Source organism: Oncorhynchus tshawytscha, linkage group LG03, assembly GCF_018296145.1.
Source record: "Oncorhynchus tshawytscha isolate Ot180627B linkage group LG03, Otsh_v2.0, whole genome shotgun sequence".
NCBI classification, from domain to species: Eukaryota; Metazoa; Chordata; class Actinopteri; order Salmoniformes; family Salmonidae; genus Oncorhynchus; species Oncorhynchus tshawytscha.
The window spans coordinates 21,849,919-21,870,699 of NC_056431.1; the positions used below are offsets into that span (position 1 = coordinate 21,849,919).

Consider the following 20,781-nt stretch of genomic DNA (forward strand, 5'->3'; position numbering starts at 1 on the left):
TCATTTGCTGTGGTTCTGGGATTGATTTGCACTTTTTGCATCAAAGTACATTCATCTCTTGGAGACAAAATGTATATCCTTCCTGAGCGGTATGACGGCTGCGTGGTCCCATGGTGTTTATACTTGCGTACTATTGTTTGTACAGATGAAGGTGGTATCTTCAGGCGTTTGGAGGTCTTGGCTGATTTCTTTTGATTTTCCCATGATGTCAAGCAAAGAGGCACTGAGTTTGAAGGTAGCCCTGAAAATACATCCACAGGTACACCTCCAATTGACTCAAATGATATCAATCAGCCTATCAGAAGCTTCTAAAGCCATGACATCATTTTCTGGAATTTTCCAAGCTGTTTAAAGGCCCAGTCAACTTAGTGTATGTAAACGCTGCCCCGGTGGAATTGTGATACGGTGAAGTAAGTGAAATAATCTGTCTGTAAACAGTTGTTGGAAAGACTACTTGTGTCATGCACAAAGTAGATGTCCTAACCGACTTGCCAAAACTATAGTTTGTTAATAATACATTTGTGGAGTGGTTGAAAAACGAGTTTTAATGACTCCAACCTAAGTGTGTGTAAACTTCCGACTTCAACTGTAGCTTATTCATAAAGATTTATCGATGCAGTTAAAGATATTTTTGAGCAGTTATTAAAGCTTATGTTGGGCATTTGAATGTTTTATAGGGAGTCACTCATAAGGAGTTATAAAGGTGCTTGGAATGCATTATGAAGAAGGCGCTCATAGGAACTGTGACCGTACATTTTTCTTTGACATACTCTCTAGGCATTATAGCAAAATACCTCTTAGTTGAATAAACATGCTAAGACGGTTGTTATGAATGACACTGTAGCACTCATAAAGATGTAATGAAACGTTAATATCGGAGGTGTATTGCTATATGTTGTTATTATCACAACACCATTTCATATTCCATTTCACACTTGTGCTCCAGACCAGAAGACACAGACAGAGACAGTGACAAGAAGAGAAAGAGGAAAGAGACCCCGGTACTGTGATTGATTCATCAAGGCAGTGGAACCAGGATGTGGGTCCTCATCTCGGCAGCTCTGCTTCTCTCTCCGACAGAGAGAGCCACATGCGATAGTAAGGTCCCTTTTATCACAACTAATGTTAATGTGATAGTCATTAGTAGATGTGGTAGTAGTAGTGGTATGGCAAATATCTCAGTAGACACTATCTCATAAAACATGTTTACGAACAAGTGAAGTAGTATCCAAGTGCTTTCTGTATTACTCATGACTTTATTCATTTCTCTCCATCAGAACTGGCAGCACCACCAACAGCATCACCCTGGACCATCACCGTCAGTCCAGCAGAAATAACAGCAGAGAAGGGACTATGTGCTGTTATTTCATGTACTTTCACTCACCCTGATAACATCAAGCCTACCGCTGCAGTATGGTTCAAGTGCCCAACAAAGGGCAAATGTGATGAGGATAAAATCAGAATTTTCCACCTCAAAGAACCCTCTAAAGCTCATGATGGTTATGAACAGAGAGTGTCTCTACTGGAGACTGATCTGACAAAGAAGAACTGTAGTGTGATCATCAACGACATCAGAGAGAATGATGCTGGAGAGTATCAATTCAGACTTCCAAATTCAAATACATACCCGAAGAAAGTGAAAATCACAGTGAGCGGTACTATGACTATTAAATCAAATCAAATCAAATTTTATTTGTCACATACACATGGTTAGCAGGTGTTAATGCGAGTGTAGCGAAATGGTTGTGCTTCTAGTTCCGACAATGCAGTAATAATGAACAAGTAATCTAACTAACAATTCCAAAAAAACTACTGTCTTATACACAGTGTAAGGGGATAAAGAATATGTACATAAGGATATATGAATGAGTGATGGTACAGAGCAGCATAGGCAAGATACAGTAGATGATATCGAGTACAGTATATACATATGAGATGAGTATGTAAACCAAGTGGCATAGTTAAAGTGGCTAGTGATACATGTATTACATAAGGATGCAGTCGATGATATAGAGTACAGTATCAACGTATGCATATGAGATGAATAATGTAGGGTAAGTAACATTATATAAGGTAGCATTGTTTAAAGTGGCTAGTGATATATTTACATCATTTCCCATCAATTCCCATGATTAAAGTGGCTGGAGTAGAGTCGGTGTCATTGACAGTGTGTTGGCAGTAGCCACTCAATGTTAGTGGTGGCTGTTTAACAGTCTGATGGCCTTGAGATAGAAGCTGTTTTTCAGTCTCTCAGTCCCAGTTACAGGGACAACCTATTATTGTAGTTAATTGTATACAGTACACACTTGCCAAGTTCCCCCTCAGGTCTCCCTTATTATAAAGTCCTATCATAAGAAGACATTACTGGGGAAACTCCCATTCAGAGTCATCACATGCATGCTGCTCTCCTACGGCTGATTATGTGTCACTGCTGTTTTGTACACAGATGTAAAACTCACTTCTGTGTTTGTATTTCCTGCCTCCAGCTCTGACCCAGAAGCCCTCAGTGTTGACTCCTCCTCTGACAGAGGGAGAACCAGCTACTCTGACCTGCACCGCCCCGGGGATGTGCTCTGGAACTCCTCCTAACATCACATGGACATGGAGAGGAACAGGAGACAACATCACTGAGCTCAGAGACAACATCACCATACAGGAGAGAGAGGACCTGACCACTGTGACAACAACCCACTTCTCAACGTTGACCTTTACCCCCTCAGCTGAACACCACAACATGATGGTTACGTGTCAAGTAACCTTCCAGAAAAAATATCAAATTGAAGAGACAGTAACTTTGAATGTGACATGTGAGTACCGCTTATCCTACATTTGACATTAAACACCTTGTTCCAGAGAATCTTTGAAACCTAAGAATAACCTTGATAATAAGCAAATGATACAGTATGAAGACTCCACCTGCAGTTATGTCATGGCTTTGACTTTCTCCCTTTTTAATCATGATCCATTGTTATTAGTCCCTCAACCAACATAGTCTGAATTTAGTGTATGTTTAAAAATACATCTGTACAATTAGAAACTCTTTGCACTTAAAGATGTGAAAGACCCCCAAATAACTGGAAATGAAATGGTGAAGGAGGATGGTACCCTGGATCTGACCTGCAGTGTTGACAGTTACCCTCCATCTGACATCACTTGGAGTAAGAACGGGACAAGTACCCCACTTCAGAATTACACTGAAAATGCCACTCTCACCATCTCCAATGTGACAAGACAACATGCTGGGGACTATGTGTGTACAGTTCAACACCTCAACAGGACTATGACTGCTTCCACTGTTGTCACTGTGATGTGTAAGTACTAACCTGACTGTAATATACAAACTCATGTCATATTTTATGATCTGGAATTACTCTGTCATGTTTTTAGCATCAATCTATCACTGATATCTCTTTCTTCACTGTCTTTTCCAGACCTTCCTGTGATTCTTCCTGGCTCTGGGTGTGTGGACCAGGCAGAGGTCATGACCTGTCTGTGTGTCAGTCAGGGGGTTCCCTCACCCCTCATAGTGTGGCCACTGCTGGAGCTCAACACAGAGAGGTGCAGCCCCACTACATCAGTGTTGGGTTCCTCAGTGAACAGCACCATCAGCCTGCCTGTTGGAAACCACAACAACACCACTGTGGAGTGTGTCAGCAGAAATGTGGTGGGTGTAGTGAGAGAGAAGCTGCAGGTCACACAAAATAAGAGCCAAGAAAAGCAAAGAGGTAAATATGTATGTCAAGTTACTTGGTTAGAGAGTCACAGCTTCCCATTCCCACCCAATGTTTGTAATATTGAGGATGTTCTGTACATTTAAGCTTGGGGAAATTAATATTTTTTTCCAGAGGATATGAAGGAATGTGAGCCCCTTCTCATTCAGAGTTGTTGTTCTCTTTTTAGAGAAGGAGTTGGAAGGCATTATAGCTTTGCTGTCGGACCTAAAACTGATTACTGCATTTGTGGTTGGTGCAGCCCTCTCAGCCACCATCTGTTGTATCTTCCTGTGTTTGAAAGGGAAATGTAAAAGGTAAATGCATTCTATTACTGACATACAGTGTTAACTGTAGTGTTAACTGAGTGTTGTTTTTAAAAATACATTTCAGATTGTCTTTAGAAATTCATATTTACTATCAAGAGAATCAGATACGTTATCAAATGCACCAACGCCTTGCACCATAATGTAATGGGCGTGCTTGCTAACCCCTCCAAGATACAGTTAGAGAAATGTCATTTGCAATATTTTCCTTAGACAAAAAGAGAGGATCCCAATGTACTCAGACTCCAAAAGCCCTTTCATGAACCTGGAGATGGTGACATGTGAAGACCAACAGGTGCAGTACCAGTTTCTTTCTTTATTCAGCTCTGCAAATATTCAGTTATCAACTCATATTGGCATGTGAATGCTAAGACAGCATAAACAGATCTGGGATCACCAAGCTAACAAAAGACTCCTAACACAGTACTTTCTGTCTTCTACGCCATAGATGGATGCAGGACAGGCTGTGGGGGGCGAACAGACCCCTCTGCAGTTGGAGCTGAGCGAGGGAGCTGAAAATGGAGGGCCCCAGACCAGTGGAGCCGCGGGAAAATTTGCCACAGGGGAAGAACTAAATGAAGTGGACTACGCCAGAATCAACTACTCCCTGCTGAAGAAGAAGACTCCTGAGGAGGCAGAGAAGAAGACCACTACCACAGAGTCAGACTACGCCAAAATCAAAAGAGAGAAGAAGAAAGAAGGGGATGAAGACGGAAGAGAGGGGAGTGGTGTGAATATGGGGAAGGATGAGGAGAAAGAGAACAGTAAGCCAGCAGCAGAGTCAGGTGAGGATACAGCGCTTTACTCCAACGTCAAGGCTATTATGGGTGGTGGTGAGTGACAAAGCAATTTTCGCTAGAAACATGGGGGAAAGCATACAGTATTAGCCATGGGTTCTTATATCATTTTCTGAATCCGGATTGAGTTTTATGATGATACTGAGACTTTTGTTTAACTGAAGCTAGTGTAGTTAGTAGTTTTGGTAAATGCTTTGTTTTACAGCGCTGTGTCAGCTGGTACTGTATGTTCCTGGTGGTTGTATAATTTCAATAAGCATATTTTCTAGTTAGAAGCAAGTTTTGGTAATGTTTTTCAAGGAAGTGTTATTTGACTTCTGTAATAATTCTGTTTTGTCACCACGAGGAAGGACTGACAAAGATGTGGTTTGGAAAAGGTAAAGACAAAGTTGACTTGATTGTTGACTGATTGTTGACAACATGTAAAGTATATTTCTTCTCCAATGTTTATTGAAAATAAACATATTACATATTACATATTACATATTACATATTAACATGGACGTGACATCAGTCAAAATAAGACATGCTATCAAGAATAAGTTAAAACTAGCTGAAACGAGCCACCTACGATTCCCCAGATGGCATCTTTGTGTCATTGTTGCTACTGTAGCTGTCTGGCCATCCAGAATCACGACAACACATGTTCAGCCCCATTGAAGTGTGTGTATCGTTTGTGACATTGTCAGCTCACCACTATCTGAGAATATTTTTCTATTATAGGTGTTCATTATTTCAACATGATTTTATATTGAGGCACAACCTCACTTTTTTCATTAGTTTGTTCTCTGAAATCTGTTCAAAGCATGTATAAATGGTGTATTTCTTTTTTGCTATTTCCAACCTACCATCTCCACAAATTTCATTCAACAATAATTACAGGCTACCAATGGTATAAATCAGGAATGGCCAACTTTGATGGGGAGGGGGGCACAAACAAATCTGAACTCGTCAGGGGGGCAGCAGTGGCTCACGGGTCTGCTTAACAACATCCATACCCACACATGTAGTCAGAGCTGGCGGTAATCTTTTGGGGGCCCTAAGAAAAATGTTGTTTCCCCTACCTTGTGAGCACAACATTTTAGGGCCCCACTCTTGACCTCAAAAAAATTATTATTCTACACATTTTGCCATGGGACTTAGAGAAATTATGCAATACATACACATTCTGTCAAGGGGTTCAGAGAAGATTTTGCAATTTTATTACTCATTTCATGCTATTTTACTTATTTGACCATGATTCATACATAAATAGCAAAACATTCGGATAGTATACAACTTAAAAGCATAATGTACTGTTTTTTCTGGCTAGTCCAAATTAGATCTATTTCTTGCATATTGCAGCATTATGCTGCGCTATGAGTATTCTATGTTCCGAAATATATAATCCAACCGCAAGGCGCTACAGAGGGAAATAGTACAAGTACATCACTTGGTCCAAGCTTCCTGCCATCCAGGACCTCTATAGTAGGCGTGTCATATTAGGCGTTCTCTCTGCTATCACATGGTAAGCGGTACTGGAGTGCCAAGTCTAGGTCCAAACGGCTCTTTAACAGCTTCTACCCCCAAGCCATAACACTGCTGAACAATTAATCAAATGGCCACCCAGCCTATGTTCCTAGCCACCACGCGTCTACATCTGCATTGCTTGCGGTTTGGGGTTTTAGGCTGGGTTTCTGTATAGCACCTTGTGAAATCGGCTGATGTAAAAAGGGCTTCATAAATACATTTGATTGATTGATTGATTTGCATTGACACCATTTATGAACAGAGCAGAACAATATCTCCTAGGTTCTTCCACAATAAATTATATTGAACTAGAGTACATTAATGAAGATTTTTTTTAAATGTATGTAACACAAGGGCATAAAAAAGTGTGCATTTATCTATATGCCCACATTGAGAAACAATGCCTAATTTATCATAACCATTACAGATAGATCCTAACTGCTAAATTGCTACATATACACTGAGTGCACAAAACATTAAGAACATCTACTCTTTCCATGACATACTGACCAGATTAAAGCTATGATCCCTTATTGATGTCACTTGTTATTAAATCCACTTCAATCAGTGTAGATGAAGAGGAGGAGACTGGTTAAAGAATGATTTTTAAGCCTTGAGAGAACTGAGACATGGAGACCTACAGCACCCGGTGTCACAGGAAGGCCAAAAAGATAAATCAAGGACAACAACCACCTGAGCCATGGCCTGTTCCCTTGCTATCATCCAGAAGGTGAGGTCAGTACAGGTGCATCAAAGCTGGGACCGAGAGTCTGAAAAACAGCTTCTATCTCAAGGACACCAGTCTGTTAAATAGCCATCACAAGCCGAGTAATAACCGGCTACTCAACCCTGCACCTCAACCCTGCACACAGACATGAAATCTCTGGCAACTTTAAATAATGGAACACTAGTCACTTTAATGAATGTTTACATACTACTTTACTCATCTCATATGTATATAATGTATTCTATTCTACTGTATTTAGTCAATGCCACTCCAACATTGTTAGTCCTAGTATTTATATATTTCTTTATTCCCTTCTTTTACTTTTAGATGTGTGTATTCTTGTGAGTTGCTATATACTATTGAACTGATGTAGCTAGGAACACAAGCATTTCGCTACACCCGCAGTAACATCTGCTTGGTATGTCTATGTGACCAATAACATTGTATTTTAATTGATAGGCGCATACAGACAGCTTGGCTACACTGTAACAGAAGCGGTCACAGTGCGCTCAGCCAGGACTGTGACTTTTCCAACTGAATGAACACATCTTAACATGTAATGTGATTGAACTGATTGATGTTGGGTAAATAGATGATAAAATGCAGAATAGTGTCAAATGCCTGTAAACAGCTCGGGGGGAACAAATATTTCACATACAGTATTTAAATCAGGCAAAGTGACAAGACAACATTTTCTTGTGGTGAACGCCTCTCACATGACATGTAACAACACCCTGACTGCATCGAACATGAAACAACAAAACGAATGTAACAGCACAACAAAATAGATAAGCAACTATCTTTTGCAGGTGCCTTTTCATTTTAAACACCAGTGCTGAAACCAGTGCTTTCTAAAAGCCAAATTGTGCTTGATCTGAAAATGTGGTGGGAGGCTTCATATGTGTGACACCATTGCGGAACCCCTGAGGCATGCAGAGACCAAATTGGAGCTCCATACCGCATTGCTGTGTGCCTCCCACATTTTGTAACAATGCAGAGGGCGCCATATAGCTCCGCATTGACATGATTGGCTGACAGTAGGTGGTGGTGGGAGGTCCTGTATAAACACAAACTCACTTCCTTGACAACTTCCTTCACAACAGCTCTGCTCAACAGATCTGTGCTGCTGCACAAAGAGCAAGAAGTATGAATGCCCTGACTTCTGCAGAGGCCGTATTACTGTAAATACTGCACGGACAAGGCAGACTCTGACCACGAATTGCCTTTAAAAGTAAATTTATGCTTTATCTGGAAATGTGGTCGGAGGCGCTATATGGATGGTATGACGCAAATGTGGAGCCCCCGGAAGCATGCAGAGGCCAAATGTAGCTCTATACTGTATAGCCTAGGCACCTCCACAGTTTGGAGGGTTCCATATAGCTCCGCATTGACATGATTGGTGGACGCTAGGAGGGGGCGGGAGGGGCAGGATGTCCAGAAAAAACACAAACTCACTTCCGTGACAACTTCCTTCACAACAGCTATGCAAGAAGTATACAGTGCATTCGGAAAGTATTCAGACCACTTGACTTTTTTGTTACATTACAGCCTTATTCTAATATGGATTCAATTGTTATTTTTTCCCCGATCCATCTACAGAAATTACACCATAATGACAAAGCAAAAAGAGGTTTTTAGAAACGTTTGTGTGTATTAATGTGTATTAATGTATTAAGCATAAGAATCTGAAATATCACATTTACATACAGTTGAAGTTGGAAGTTTACATACACTTATGTTGGAGTCATTAAAACTCGTTTTTCAACCACTCCACAAATTTCTTGTTAACAAACTATAGTCGGTTAGGAAATCTACTTTGTGCATGAAACAAGTAATTTTTTCAAAAATAGTTTATAGTCAGATTCCAGTGGGTCAGAAGTTTACATCACTAAATCGTATCACAATTCCACCGGGGCAGCGTTTACATACACTAAGTTGACTGGGCCTTTAAACAGCTTGGGACATTCCAGAAAATGATGTCATGGCTTTAGAAGCTTCTGATAGGCTGATTGACATCATGTGAGTCAATTGGAGGTGTACCTGTGGATGTATTTCAAGGCCTTCCTTGAAACTCAGTGCCTCTTTGCTTGACATCATGGGAAAACAAAAGATGTCAGCCAAGACCTCAGAGAAAAATTGTAGACCTCCACAAGTCTAGTTCATCCTTGGTAGCAATTTCCAAATGCCTGCAGGTACCACGTCCATCTGTACAAACAATAGTACGCAAGTATAAACACCATGGACCCAAGCAGCCGTCATACCACTCAGGAAGTTCTGTCTCCTAGAGATGAACGTACTTTGGAGCAAAGGACCTTGTGAAGATGCTGGAGGAAACAGGTCAAAAGTACCTATATCCACAGTAAAACGAGTCCTATATCGACATAACCTGAAAGGCCGCTCAGCAAGGGAGAAGCCACTGCTCAAAAACCTCCATAAAAAAACATAATACGGTTTGCAACTGCACATGGGGACAAAGATCGTACTTTTCGGAGAAATGTCCTCTGGTCTAGATTTTTGAAATAAAAATATATGACCATTGTTATGTTTGGAGGGAAAAGGGGAGGCTTGCAAGCCGAAGAACACCATCCCAACCATGAAGCACGGGGTGGCAGCATTATGTTGTGGGGGTGCTTTGCTGCAGGAGGGACTGGTGCACTTCACAAAATAGATGGCGTCATGAGGCAGGAAAATTATGTGGTTATATTGAAGCAACATCTCAAGCCATCAGTCAGGAAGTTAAAGCTTGGTCCCAAATGGGTCCTTCCAAGTGGACAATGACCCCAAGCATACTTCCAAAGTTGTGGCAAAATGGCTTAAGGACAACAAAAGCAAGGTATTGGATGGCCATCACAAAGCCCTGACTTCAATCCTATAGAAAATTTGTGGGCAGAACTGAAAAAGCGTGTGCAAGCAAGGAGGCCTACAAACCTGACTCAGTTACACCAGCTCTGTCAGGAGGAATGGGCCAAAATTCACCCAACTTATTGTGGGAAGCTTGTGGAAGGCTAACTGAAAGGTTTGACCCAAGTTAAACAATTTAAAGGCAATGCTACATTTAGTGTATGTAAACTTCTGACCCACTGGGAATGTGATGAAAGAAATAAAAGCTGAAATAAATAATTCTCTCTGCTATTATTCTGACATTTCACATTCTTCAAATAAAGTGGTGATCCTAACTGACCTAAGACAGGGCATTTTTACTAGGGCTAAGTGTCAGGAATTGTGAAAAACTGAGTTTAAATGTATTTGGCTAAGGTGAATGTAAACTTCCGACTTCAACTGTAAGTATTCTGACCCTATACTCACTACTTTGTTGAAGCACCTTTGGCAGCGATTACAGCCTCAAGTCTTCTTGGGTATGACTCTACAAGCTTGGCACACCTATATTTAGGGAGTTTCTTCCATTCTTCTCTGCAGATCCTCTCAAGCTCTGTCAGGTTGGATGGGGCGCATCACTGCACAGCTATTATCAGGTCTCACCAGAGATTTTCAAGGACATTTAGAGACTTGTCCCGAAGCCACTCCTGCGTTGTCTTGGCTGTGTGCTTAGGGTTGTTGTCCTGTTGGAAGGTGAACCTTCGCCACAGTCTGAGGTCCTGAGCTCTCATGGAGCAGGTTTTCATCAAGGATCTCTGTACTCTCTCCGTTCATCTTTCCCTCGATTATGACTAGTTTCCCAGTCCCTGCCACTGAAAAACATCCCCACAGCATGATGCTGCCACCACCATGCTTTACCGTTGGGATAGTGTCAGGTTTCCTCCAGAAGTGGCACTTAACATTTAGGCCAAATAGTTCATTCTTGGTTTCATCAGACCAGAGAATGTTGTTTCTGGTGGTGTGAGAGTCCTTTAGGTTCCTTTTAGCAAACTCCAAGCTGGCAGGTCTTGTTCCTTTTACTGAGGAGTGGCTTCCATCTGGACATTTTACCATAAAGGCCTGATTGGTGGAGTGCTGCAGAGATGGTTGTCCTTCTGGAAGGTTCTCCTATCTCCACAGAGGAACTCTGGAGCTCTGTCAGAGTGACCATCGAGTTCTTGGTCACCTCCCGACCAAGGCCCTACTCCCCCGTTTTGGCTGGGCTACCAGCTCTAGGGAGAGGTTTTGGTTGTTCCAAACTTCTTCCATTTAAGAATGACAGAGGCCATTGTGTTCTTGGGGACCTTCAATGCTGCAGAGATGTTTTGGTACCCTTCCCCAGATCTGTACCTCGACATAATCTTGTATCAGAGATCTACGGACAATTCCTTCAACCTCATGGCTTGGTTTTTGCTCTGACAAGCACTGTCTACTGTGGGAAGTTATATAGACAGGTGTGTGCCTTTCCAAATCATGTCATAAATAGCAAAACATTCGGATAGTATACAACTTAAAAGCATAATGTACTGTTTTTTCTGGCTAGTCCAAATTAGATCTATTTCTTGCATATTGCAGCATTATGCTGCGCTATGAGTATTCTATGTTCTGAAATATATAATCCAACCGCAAGGCGCTACAGAGGGAAATAGTACAAGTACATCACTTGGTCCAAGCTTCCTGCCATCCAGGACCTCTATATTAGGCGTGTCATATTAGGCGTTCTCTCTGCTATCACATGGTAAGCGGTACTGGAGTGCCAAGTCTAGGTCCAAACGGCTCTTTAACAGCTTCTACCCCCAAGCCATAACACTGCTGAACAATTAATCAAATGGCCACCCAGCCTATGTTCCTAGCCACCACGCGTCTACATCTGCATTGCTTGCGGTTTGGGGTTTTAGGCTGGGTTTCTGTATAGCACCTTGTGAAATCGGCTGATGTAAAAAGGGCTTCATAAATACATTTGATTGATTGATTGATTTGCATTGACACCATTTATGAACAGAGCAGAACAATATCTCCTAGGTTCTTCCACAATAAATTATATTGAACTAGAGTACATTAATGAAGATTTTTTTTAAATGTATGTAACACAAGGGCATAAAAAAGTGTGCATTTATCTATATGCCCACATTGAGAAACAATGCCTAATTTATCATAACCATTACAGATAGATCCTAACTGCTAAATTGCTACATATACACTGAGTGCACAAAACATTAAGAACATCTACTCTTTCCATGACATACTGACCAGATTAAAGCTATGATCCCTTATTGATGTCACTTGTTATTAAATCCACTTCAATCAGTGTAGATGAAGAGGAGGAGACTGGTTAAAGAATGATTTTAAGCCTTGAGAGAACTGAGACATGGAGACCTACAGCACCCGGTGTCACAGGAAGGCCAAAAAGATAAATCAAGGACAACAACCACCTGAGCCATGGCCTGTTCCCTTGCTATCATCCAGAAGGTGAGGTCAGTACAGGTGCATCAAAGCTGGGACCGAGAGTCTGAAAAACAGCTTCTATCTCAAGGACACCAGTCTGTTAAATAGCCATCACAAGCCGAGTAATAACCGGCTACTCAACCCTGCACCTCAACCCTGCACACAGACATGAAATCTCTGGCAACTTTAAATAATGGAACACTAGTCACTTTAATGAATGTTTACATACTACTTTACTCATCTCATATGTATATAATGTATTCTATTCTACTGTATTTAGTCAATGCCACTCCAACATTGTTAGTCCTAGTATTTATATATTTCTTTATTCCCTTCTTTTACTTTTAGATGTGTGTATTCTTGTGAGTTGCTATATACTATTGAACTGATGTAGCTAGGAACACAAGCATTTCGCTACACCCGCAGTAACATCTGCTTGGTATGTCTATGTGACCAATAACATTGTATTTTAATTGATAGGCGCATACAGACAGCTTGGCTACACTGTAACAGAAGCGGTCACAGTGCGCTCAGCCAGGACTGTGACTTTTCCAACTGAATGAACACATCTTAACATGTAATGTGATTGAACTGATTGATGTTGGGTAAATAGATGATAAAATGCAGAATAGTGTCAAATGCCTGTAAACAGCTCGGGGGGAACAAATATTTCACATACAGTATTTAAATCAGGCAAAGTGACAAGACAACATTTTCTTGTGGTGAACGCCTCTCACATGACATGTAACAACACCCTGACTGCATCGAACATGAAACAACAAAACGAATGTAACAGCACAACAAAATAGATAAGCAACTATCTTTTGCAGGTGCCTTTTCATTTTAAACACCAGTGCTGAAACCAGTGCTTTCTAAAAGCCAAATTGTGCTTGATCTGAAAATGTGGTGGGAGGCTTCATATGTGTGACACCATTGCGGAACCCCTGAGGCATGCAGAGACCAAATTGGAGCTCCATACCGCATTGCTGTGTGCCTCCCACATTTTGTAACAATGCAGAGGGCGCCATATAGCTCCGCATTGACATGATTGGCTGACAGTAGGTGGTGGTGGGAGGTCCTGTATAAACACAAACTCACTTCCTTGACAACTTCCTTCACAACAGCTCTGCTCAACAGATCTGTGCTGCTGCACAAAGAGCAAGAAGTATGAATGCCCTGACTTCTGCAGAGGCCGTATTACTGTAAATACTGCACGGACAAGGCAGACTCTGACCACGAATTGCCTTTAAAAGTAAATTTATGCTTTATCTGGAAATGTGGTCGGAGGCGCTATATGGATGGTATGACGCAAATGTGGAGCCCCCGGAAGCATGCAGAGGCCAAATGTAGCTCTATACTGTATAGCCTAGGCACCTCCACAGTTTGGAGGGTTCCATATAGCTCCGCATTGACATGATTGGTGGACGCTAGGAGGGGGCGGGAGGGGCAGGATGTCCAGAAAAAACACAAACTCACTTCCGTGACAACTTCCTTCACAACAGCTATGCAAGAAGTATACAGTGCATTCGGAAAGTATTCAGACCACTTGACTTTTTTTGTTACATTACAGCCTTATTCTAATATGGATTCAATTGTTATTTTTTCCCCCGATCCATCTACAGAAATTACACCATAATGACAAAGCAAAAAGAGGTTTTTAGAAACGTTTGTGTGTATTAATGTGTATTAATGTATTAAGCATAAGAATCTGAAATATCACATTTACATACAGTTGAAGTTGGAAGTTTACATACACTTATGTTGGAGTCATTAAAACTCGTTTTTCAACCACTCCACAAATTTCTTGTTAACAAACTATAGTCGGTTAGGAAATCTACTTTGTGCATGAAACAAGTAATTTTTTCAAAAATAGTTTATAGTCAGATTCCAGTGGGTCAGAAGTTTACATCACTAAATCGTATCACAATTCCACCGGGGCAGCGTTTACATACACTAAGTTGACTGGGCCTTTAAACAGCTTGGGACATTCCAGAAAATGATGTCATGGCTTTAGAAGCTTCTGATAGGCTGATTGACATCATGTGAGTCAATTGGAGGTGTACCTGTGGATGTATTTCAAGGCCTTCCTTGAAACTCAGTGCCTCTTTGCTTGACATCATGGGAAAATAAAAGATGTCAGCCAAGACCTCAGAGAAAAATTGTAGACCTCCACAAGTCTAGTTCATCCTTGGTAGCAATTTCCAAATGCCTGCAGGTACCACGTCCATCTGTACAAACAATAGTACGCAAGTATAAACACCATGGACCCAAGCAGCCGTCATACCACTCAGGAAGTTCTGTCTCCTAGAGATGAACGTACTTTGGAGCAAAGGACCTTGTGAAGATGCTGGAGGAAACAGGTCAAAAGTACCTATATCCACAGTAAAACGAGTCCTATATCGACATAACCTGAAAGGCCGCTCAGCAAGGGAGAAGCCACTGCTCAAAAACCTCCATAAAAAAACATAATACGGTTTGCAACTGCACATGGGGACAAAGATCGTACTTTTCGGAGAAATGTCCTCTGGTCTAGATTTTTTAAATAAAAATATATGACCATTGTTATGTTTGGAGGGAAAAGGGGGAGGCTTGCAAGCCGAAGAACACCATCCCAACCATGAAGCACGGGGGTGGCAGCATTATGTTGTGGGGGTGCTTTGCTGCAGGAGGGACTGGTGCACTTCACAAAATAGATGGCGTCATGAGGCAGGAAAATTATGTGGTTATATTGAAGCAACATCTCAAGCCATCAGTCAGGAAGTTAAAGCTTGGTCCCAAATGGGTCCTTCCAAGTGGACAATGACCCCAAGCATACTTCCAAAGTTGTGGCAAAATGGCTTAAGGACAACAAAAGCAAGGTATTGGATGGCCATCACAAAGCCCTGACTTCAATCCTATAGAAAATTTGTGGGCAGAACTGAAAAAGCGTGTGCAAGCAAGGAGGCCTACAAACCTGACTCAGTTACACCAGCTCTGTCAGGAGGAATGGGCCAAAATTCACCCAACTTATTGTGGGAAGCTTGTGGAAGGCTAACTGAAAGGTTTTTGACCCAAGTTAAACAATTTAAAGGCAATGCTACATTTAGTGTATGTAAACTTCTGACCCACTGGGAATGTGATGAAAGAAATACAAGCTGAAATAAATCATTCTCTCTGCTATTATTCTGACATTTCACATTCTTCAAATAAAGTGGTGATCCTAACTGACCTAAGACAGGGCATTTTTACTAGGGCTAAGTGTCAGGAATTGTGAAAAACTGAGTTTAAATGTATTTGGCTAAGGTGAATGTAAACTTCCGACTTCAACTGTAAGTATTCTGACCCTATACTCACTACTTTGTTGAAGCACCTTTGGCAGCGATTACAGCCTCAAGTCTTCTTGGGTATGACTCTACAAGCTTGGCACACCTATATTTAGGGAGTTTCTTCCATTCTTCTCTGCAGATCCTCTCAAGCTCTGTCAGGTTGGATGGGGCGCATCACTGCACAGCTATTATCAGGTCTCACCAGAGATTTTCAAGGACATTTAGAGACTTGTCCCGAAGCCACTCCTGCGTTGTCTTGGCTGTGTGCTTAGGGTTGTTGTCCTGTTGGAAGGTGAACCTTCGCCACAGTCTGAGGTCCTGAGCTCTCATGGAGCAGGTTTTCATCAAGGATCTCTGTACTCTCTCCGTTCATCTTTCCCTCGATTATGACTAGTTTCCCAGTCCCTGCCACTGAAAAACATCCCCACAGCATGATGCTGCCACCACCATGCTTTACCGTTGGGATAGTGTCAGGTTTCCTCCAGAAGTGGCACTTAACATTTAGGCCAAATAGTTCATTCTTGGTTTCATCAGACCAGAGAATGTTGTTTCTGGTGGTGTGAGAGTCCTTTAGGTTCCTTTTAGCAAACTCCAAGCTGGCAGGTCTTGTTCCTTTTACTGAGGAGTGGCTTCCATCTGGACATTTTACCATAAAGGCCTGATTGGTGGAGTGCTGCAGAGATGGTTGTCCTTCTGGAAGGTTCTCCTATCTCCACAGAGGAACTCTGGAGCTCTGTCAGAGTGACCATCGAGTTCTTGGTCACCTCCCCGACCAAGGCCCTACTCCCCCGTTTTGGCTGGGCTACCAGCTCTAGGGAGAGGTTTTGGTTGTTCCAAACTTCTTCCATTTAAGAATGACAGAGGCCATTGTGTTCTTGGGGACCTTCAATGCTGCAGAGATGTTTTGGTACCCTTCCCCAGATCTGTACCTCGACATAATCTTGTATCAGAGATCTACGGACAATTCCTTCAACCTCATGGCTTGGTTTTTGCTCTGACAAGCACTGTCTACTGTGGGAAGTTATATAGACAGGTGTGTGCCTTTCCAAATCATGTCTGATCCATTTAATTTACCACAGGTGGACTCCAATGAAGTTGTAGAAACATCTCAAGAATGATCAATGGAAACAGGATGCACCTGAGCTCAATTTCGAGTGTCATAGCAAAGGGTCTGAATACCTAAGTAAACAAGGTATTTCTGTTTTATTTTTTTACATTTGCAAACATTTCTAAAAAACAGTTTTGGCTTTGTTATTATTGGGTATTTTGTGTAGATTGATGAGGATTTTTTTTATTTAATCAAATTTTGAGTACGGCTTTAAAGTAACTAAATGTGGAAAGAGTCAAGGGGTCTGAATAATTTACGCATGCACTTTAAATGCCCTGACTTCTGCAGAGGCCATATCGCAGTAGATGCCAGATTGACCATGCAAAGCCTTTTAAGGCACTGAACCAAAACGGTAGCTGCGCCTGAGCAATGTAGAAAACGGTGCACCTGGCCTCCAGAATCCCTCGACTTCATTCAAATTGAGATGGTTTGGAATGAGTCGGACCACAGAGCTAAGCCAAAAGCAGCTCAGTTATATGTGGGAACTCCTTCAAAACTGTTGGGAAAGCATTCCAGGTGAAGCTGGTTGAGAGAATGCCAAGAGTGTGCAAAGCTATCATTAAGGCAAAGGGTAGCTATTTGAAGAATCTCAAATATAAAATATATTTTGATTTATTTAACACTCTTTTTTCGTTACTACATGATTCCATATGTGTTATTTCATGGTTTTGATGTCTTCACTATTATTCTATATGATAGAAAATAGTAAAACATTCAGAAAAACTCTGTAATGAGTAGGTGTTCTAAAACTTTTGACCAGTAGTGTATGTTTTTGTACCCCTTTAAACTAGAAAGTATCATGATCCATTGGGTATTTTGATATTTTCAGTGATTAGTAATGTACACCCCTGTGGTCTCAAGATGAATGGTTTTGCCCACTTGAAAGTTTTGCAATTGAAATACAAAAAAAAAACGAGAAATGATTTGACCTCTACTTTTCCAAACCACATCTTTGTCAGTCCTTCCTCATGGTGAAAAAACAGAAACGATGCAAAAGTAAAATTACACTTCCTTAAAAAACATTACAAAAACACCTTCCAAACTTGCCTCATTGTACAACAAGTACATCATTGTATTGAAAATGTACAACCACCAGGCACATACAGTACCAGCTGACACAGGGCTGTAAAATAAAGCATTTACCAAAACTATTAAGAGGCGTTGTGGCGCGGATTGAATCTCGGCCTGATTCGGATACTGCAGTTGCAACTATTGGCAAGTTAAATGGTTAAAAACATATTTGTGTGATGTACAGTAGTACTGTAAACAATGGAGAGGTGGCGTGAGGATAACTGTTAATAAAGTAATGGAGAACTGTAATTGGAGGGGGTATTTCTACCTTACTGTTTAGGAGATGTGTTGAGAAAACAGATTTTCGCCCAAAACATTTTCTTCCTTTATTTTAGCTTGGAATCGAAGAAAGATGGCTTTTCTGTAGATGGGATGAACTTGGGTATTTAGACTATCAGTGGCCACCACTGGATGGAAGACGTTTAAGGATTTAGTCATCAGGCCATCAGACATTTAGAACATCCAAAGACAAGGAATATCCAGTTAACTTAGACATGTTGCAAAGAAAATATACCACAATAAATGTCCATGTTGAGGCCTTAGTCATGTTTTAATCTGAACATACTTTTTTTCTAATAGCAGCAACACATACTGTATTTTAGGGATTATAGTTCAAATGTAATTACTTGGGAGAAGTAAAACCCCACCTATATAAATATAGTAAGGTTGGTGGCACTTAAACAAAGTCTTAAAATGTGAAAAGAAACTTAACTGAGGCCAACAGAGTGTTGTAAAAGCCTTGGTCAAACTCAGTAAGGTTAACTATCAGATCTTAAAGTAAAACACATCATGAGCTGAAGACCAAGGCATCATTTTGTTACCTTCTTTTAGCTAGGCAAGTCAGTTAAGAACAAATTCTTATTTACAATGACAGCCTACTGGGGAACAGTGCCTTGTTCAGGGGCAGAACCTTGTCAGCTCGGGGATTTGATCCAGCAACCTTTTGGTTACTGCCCCAACACTCTAACCACTAGGCTACCTGCCCGCCCCAAAACATGTGGCATAATGGATTTTACAGTAATGCTGTTTTCACAGGAATTGCAGTTAGATCTCTTTATGTACAGTACCGGTCAATTATGTTGATTTATGACTACATGCACATTTGCTGTACAACTACACAAAATGACACTATTACTGGTTTTGAATAAGTCACAAATTATAATACTGCAGAATTTATCTGAATATATAAGCTACGGGATTGTAGTGTTGGTTGATCGGTATGGATTGATGGGTTGGTTGATGGGCTTGGGTTGATTATGGTCTATATACAGTCCAGTATGGCTGGGCGGTATGCTGTACAGAGGGACTTCCTGGATGCAGCATCAGGTTAGAGGGAGGAGTAACAGACTGGGGACATGAAGTGACAGTTCACACTCATCAGAGACTCACACATGACTCACAGTCAACAAGAAGAGAGAGCACACAGAGAGAGGTAATGTGCTGATTCAGTCTTATTCTTTACATGGCAAATATGTTTGTTTTTTAAGTGCTTGGAAAAAAATGGAGAACTCTGGACGTTACTTATGTAACTAAACTAGTAACTCCTTAGTCTTTGGTAGAAACAATTGGCACTTTGTTTGTTACAATGACTCCCCACGTGACTTAAAATGTAATTACTCTGTTACCATGTAGTTTCAAAATAAGTTCCAGACAATTATGGTAAAATAAAGCATAACTAGGAGTTTGACATCTCTCCATGCATTAAATTACAGTTGAAAAAAAACGAGGTGAGATGGTTGTGACAATCAGAAACGTGTCATGAAACGTTCACGTCAGTTGTTAGGAAGGCCTATGTATTCTCCTTACACAGCTGGCAACGGGATGTGTAGATATGATCATACCAAACAACAAGAAGGCCCGCACACGGTTGATGCTCTCAATTCACTGCTTTACTGACAACATTTCGATCTCGAAACGGATCTTTGTCTGGTCAAACAAACTGAGTACTCACTTCCCAAAATATACACATTCCATCTTCCATGACCATTATGCACATGACGCGTGTAGGCGTGGTAACAATAAAACATGTGGCACAAGCAATCATAATTAATCTGAGAGGTACATATGTTCATAAAGGATTATATACATACAAATGGATTCAAGTTCAAAATCTTGGCAACAGTAGTAAAAAGATTGTTGAAAACGTTTGGAATACCCTTCCATATGACTATTACGAGCAGGAGGTGAGGTGGCCGTAAGTATAATTCCAGTGACCTATTTCAAAAATTATTAGTGCATCTTTAATATTTGATATCAATGAGATGGGCAGATATAGTAGTTACAGAATCTAATATATACAGTATGTACAAAGTAACTAGGAGACCAGGAAGCCAAGACAAATCAAAGTGACATACAGTATGTAAGAAAGGGTCTGAGATCAAACTCTTGGTTCAGACCTTTAGGAGACGTGGTGCACAAACTGTGATTCCAATACAATTCTCTTCTCAATAATAGATTATAAGTACCCCCCCCATGTGTCTTAAAATGTTCGATACCAATGTATCTCAGAGAGCTAATGTTGTGACGGGCCTCCATGAAATGTGCAGCCACAGGGTTTCTCTGGTCGAGGGTCCTGATATTACTCCTGTGTTCTGCTATTCCTGTTTCAGAGCGTGTCTCGTTTTTCCTGCATAGCATATACCACAAATACACTTGATCAGGTTTATCACATTTTTTTGTGGAACGTGTAATGATGTCCTTAATCTTGATGGCCTTGCCCGTGATAGGGGGATTGAACATTGTGCATTTGTTCGTAAAGTTACACTGGGTACATCGACCACATCTGTAATTACCATCCGTCAGATTGTCTTGGAAGATGCTACGTGGCACCAGTGGAAGATCAGACCTCACCACCATTTGACTGATGTTGTGGGCCCCTCTGAAGATGACCCGCGGAGGTTCTTTAACCTTTTTTCCAGTTGTGGATC

At 41.1% G+C, this 20,781-nt stretch overlaps 1 protein-coding gene across 4 annotated transcripts in view; it reads left to right on the forward strand.

Moving 5' to 3' along the window:
- The window catches only part of LOC112223834, a 29,956-nt gene that overhangs the window by 4,993 nt on the left and 4,182 nt on the right, over positions 1-20,781 (forward strand). For 3 of the 4 annotated variants that reach the window (XM_042312299.1, XM_042312293.1, XM_042312287.1), the window contains exons 2-9: positions 947-1,098; positions 1,278-1,655; positions 2,487-2,807; positions 3,054-3,311; positions 3,432-3,725; positions 3,901-4,027; positions 4,250-4,331; positions 4,485-4,821. In XM_042312299.1, coding sequence (XP_042168233.1) covers positions 1,038-1,098; positions 1,278-1,655; positions 2,487-2,807; positions 3,054-3,311; positions 3,432-3,725; positions 3,901-4,027; positions 4,250-4,331; positions 4,485-4,821 — 1,858 coding nt within the window. In that variant the 5' untranslated portion in view covers positions 947-1,037. The remainder of the gene's footprint in view (positions 1-946; positions 1,099-1,277; positions 1,656-2,486; positions 2,808-3,053; positions 3,312-3,431; positions 3,726-3,900; positions 4,028-4,249; positions 4,332-4,484; positions 4,822-20,781) is intronic. The other variant, XM_042312300.1, reaches the window with a different exon arrangement.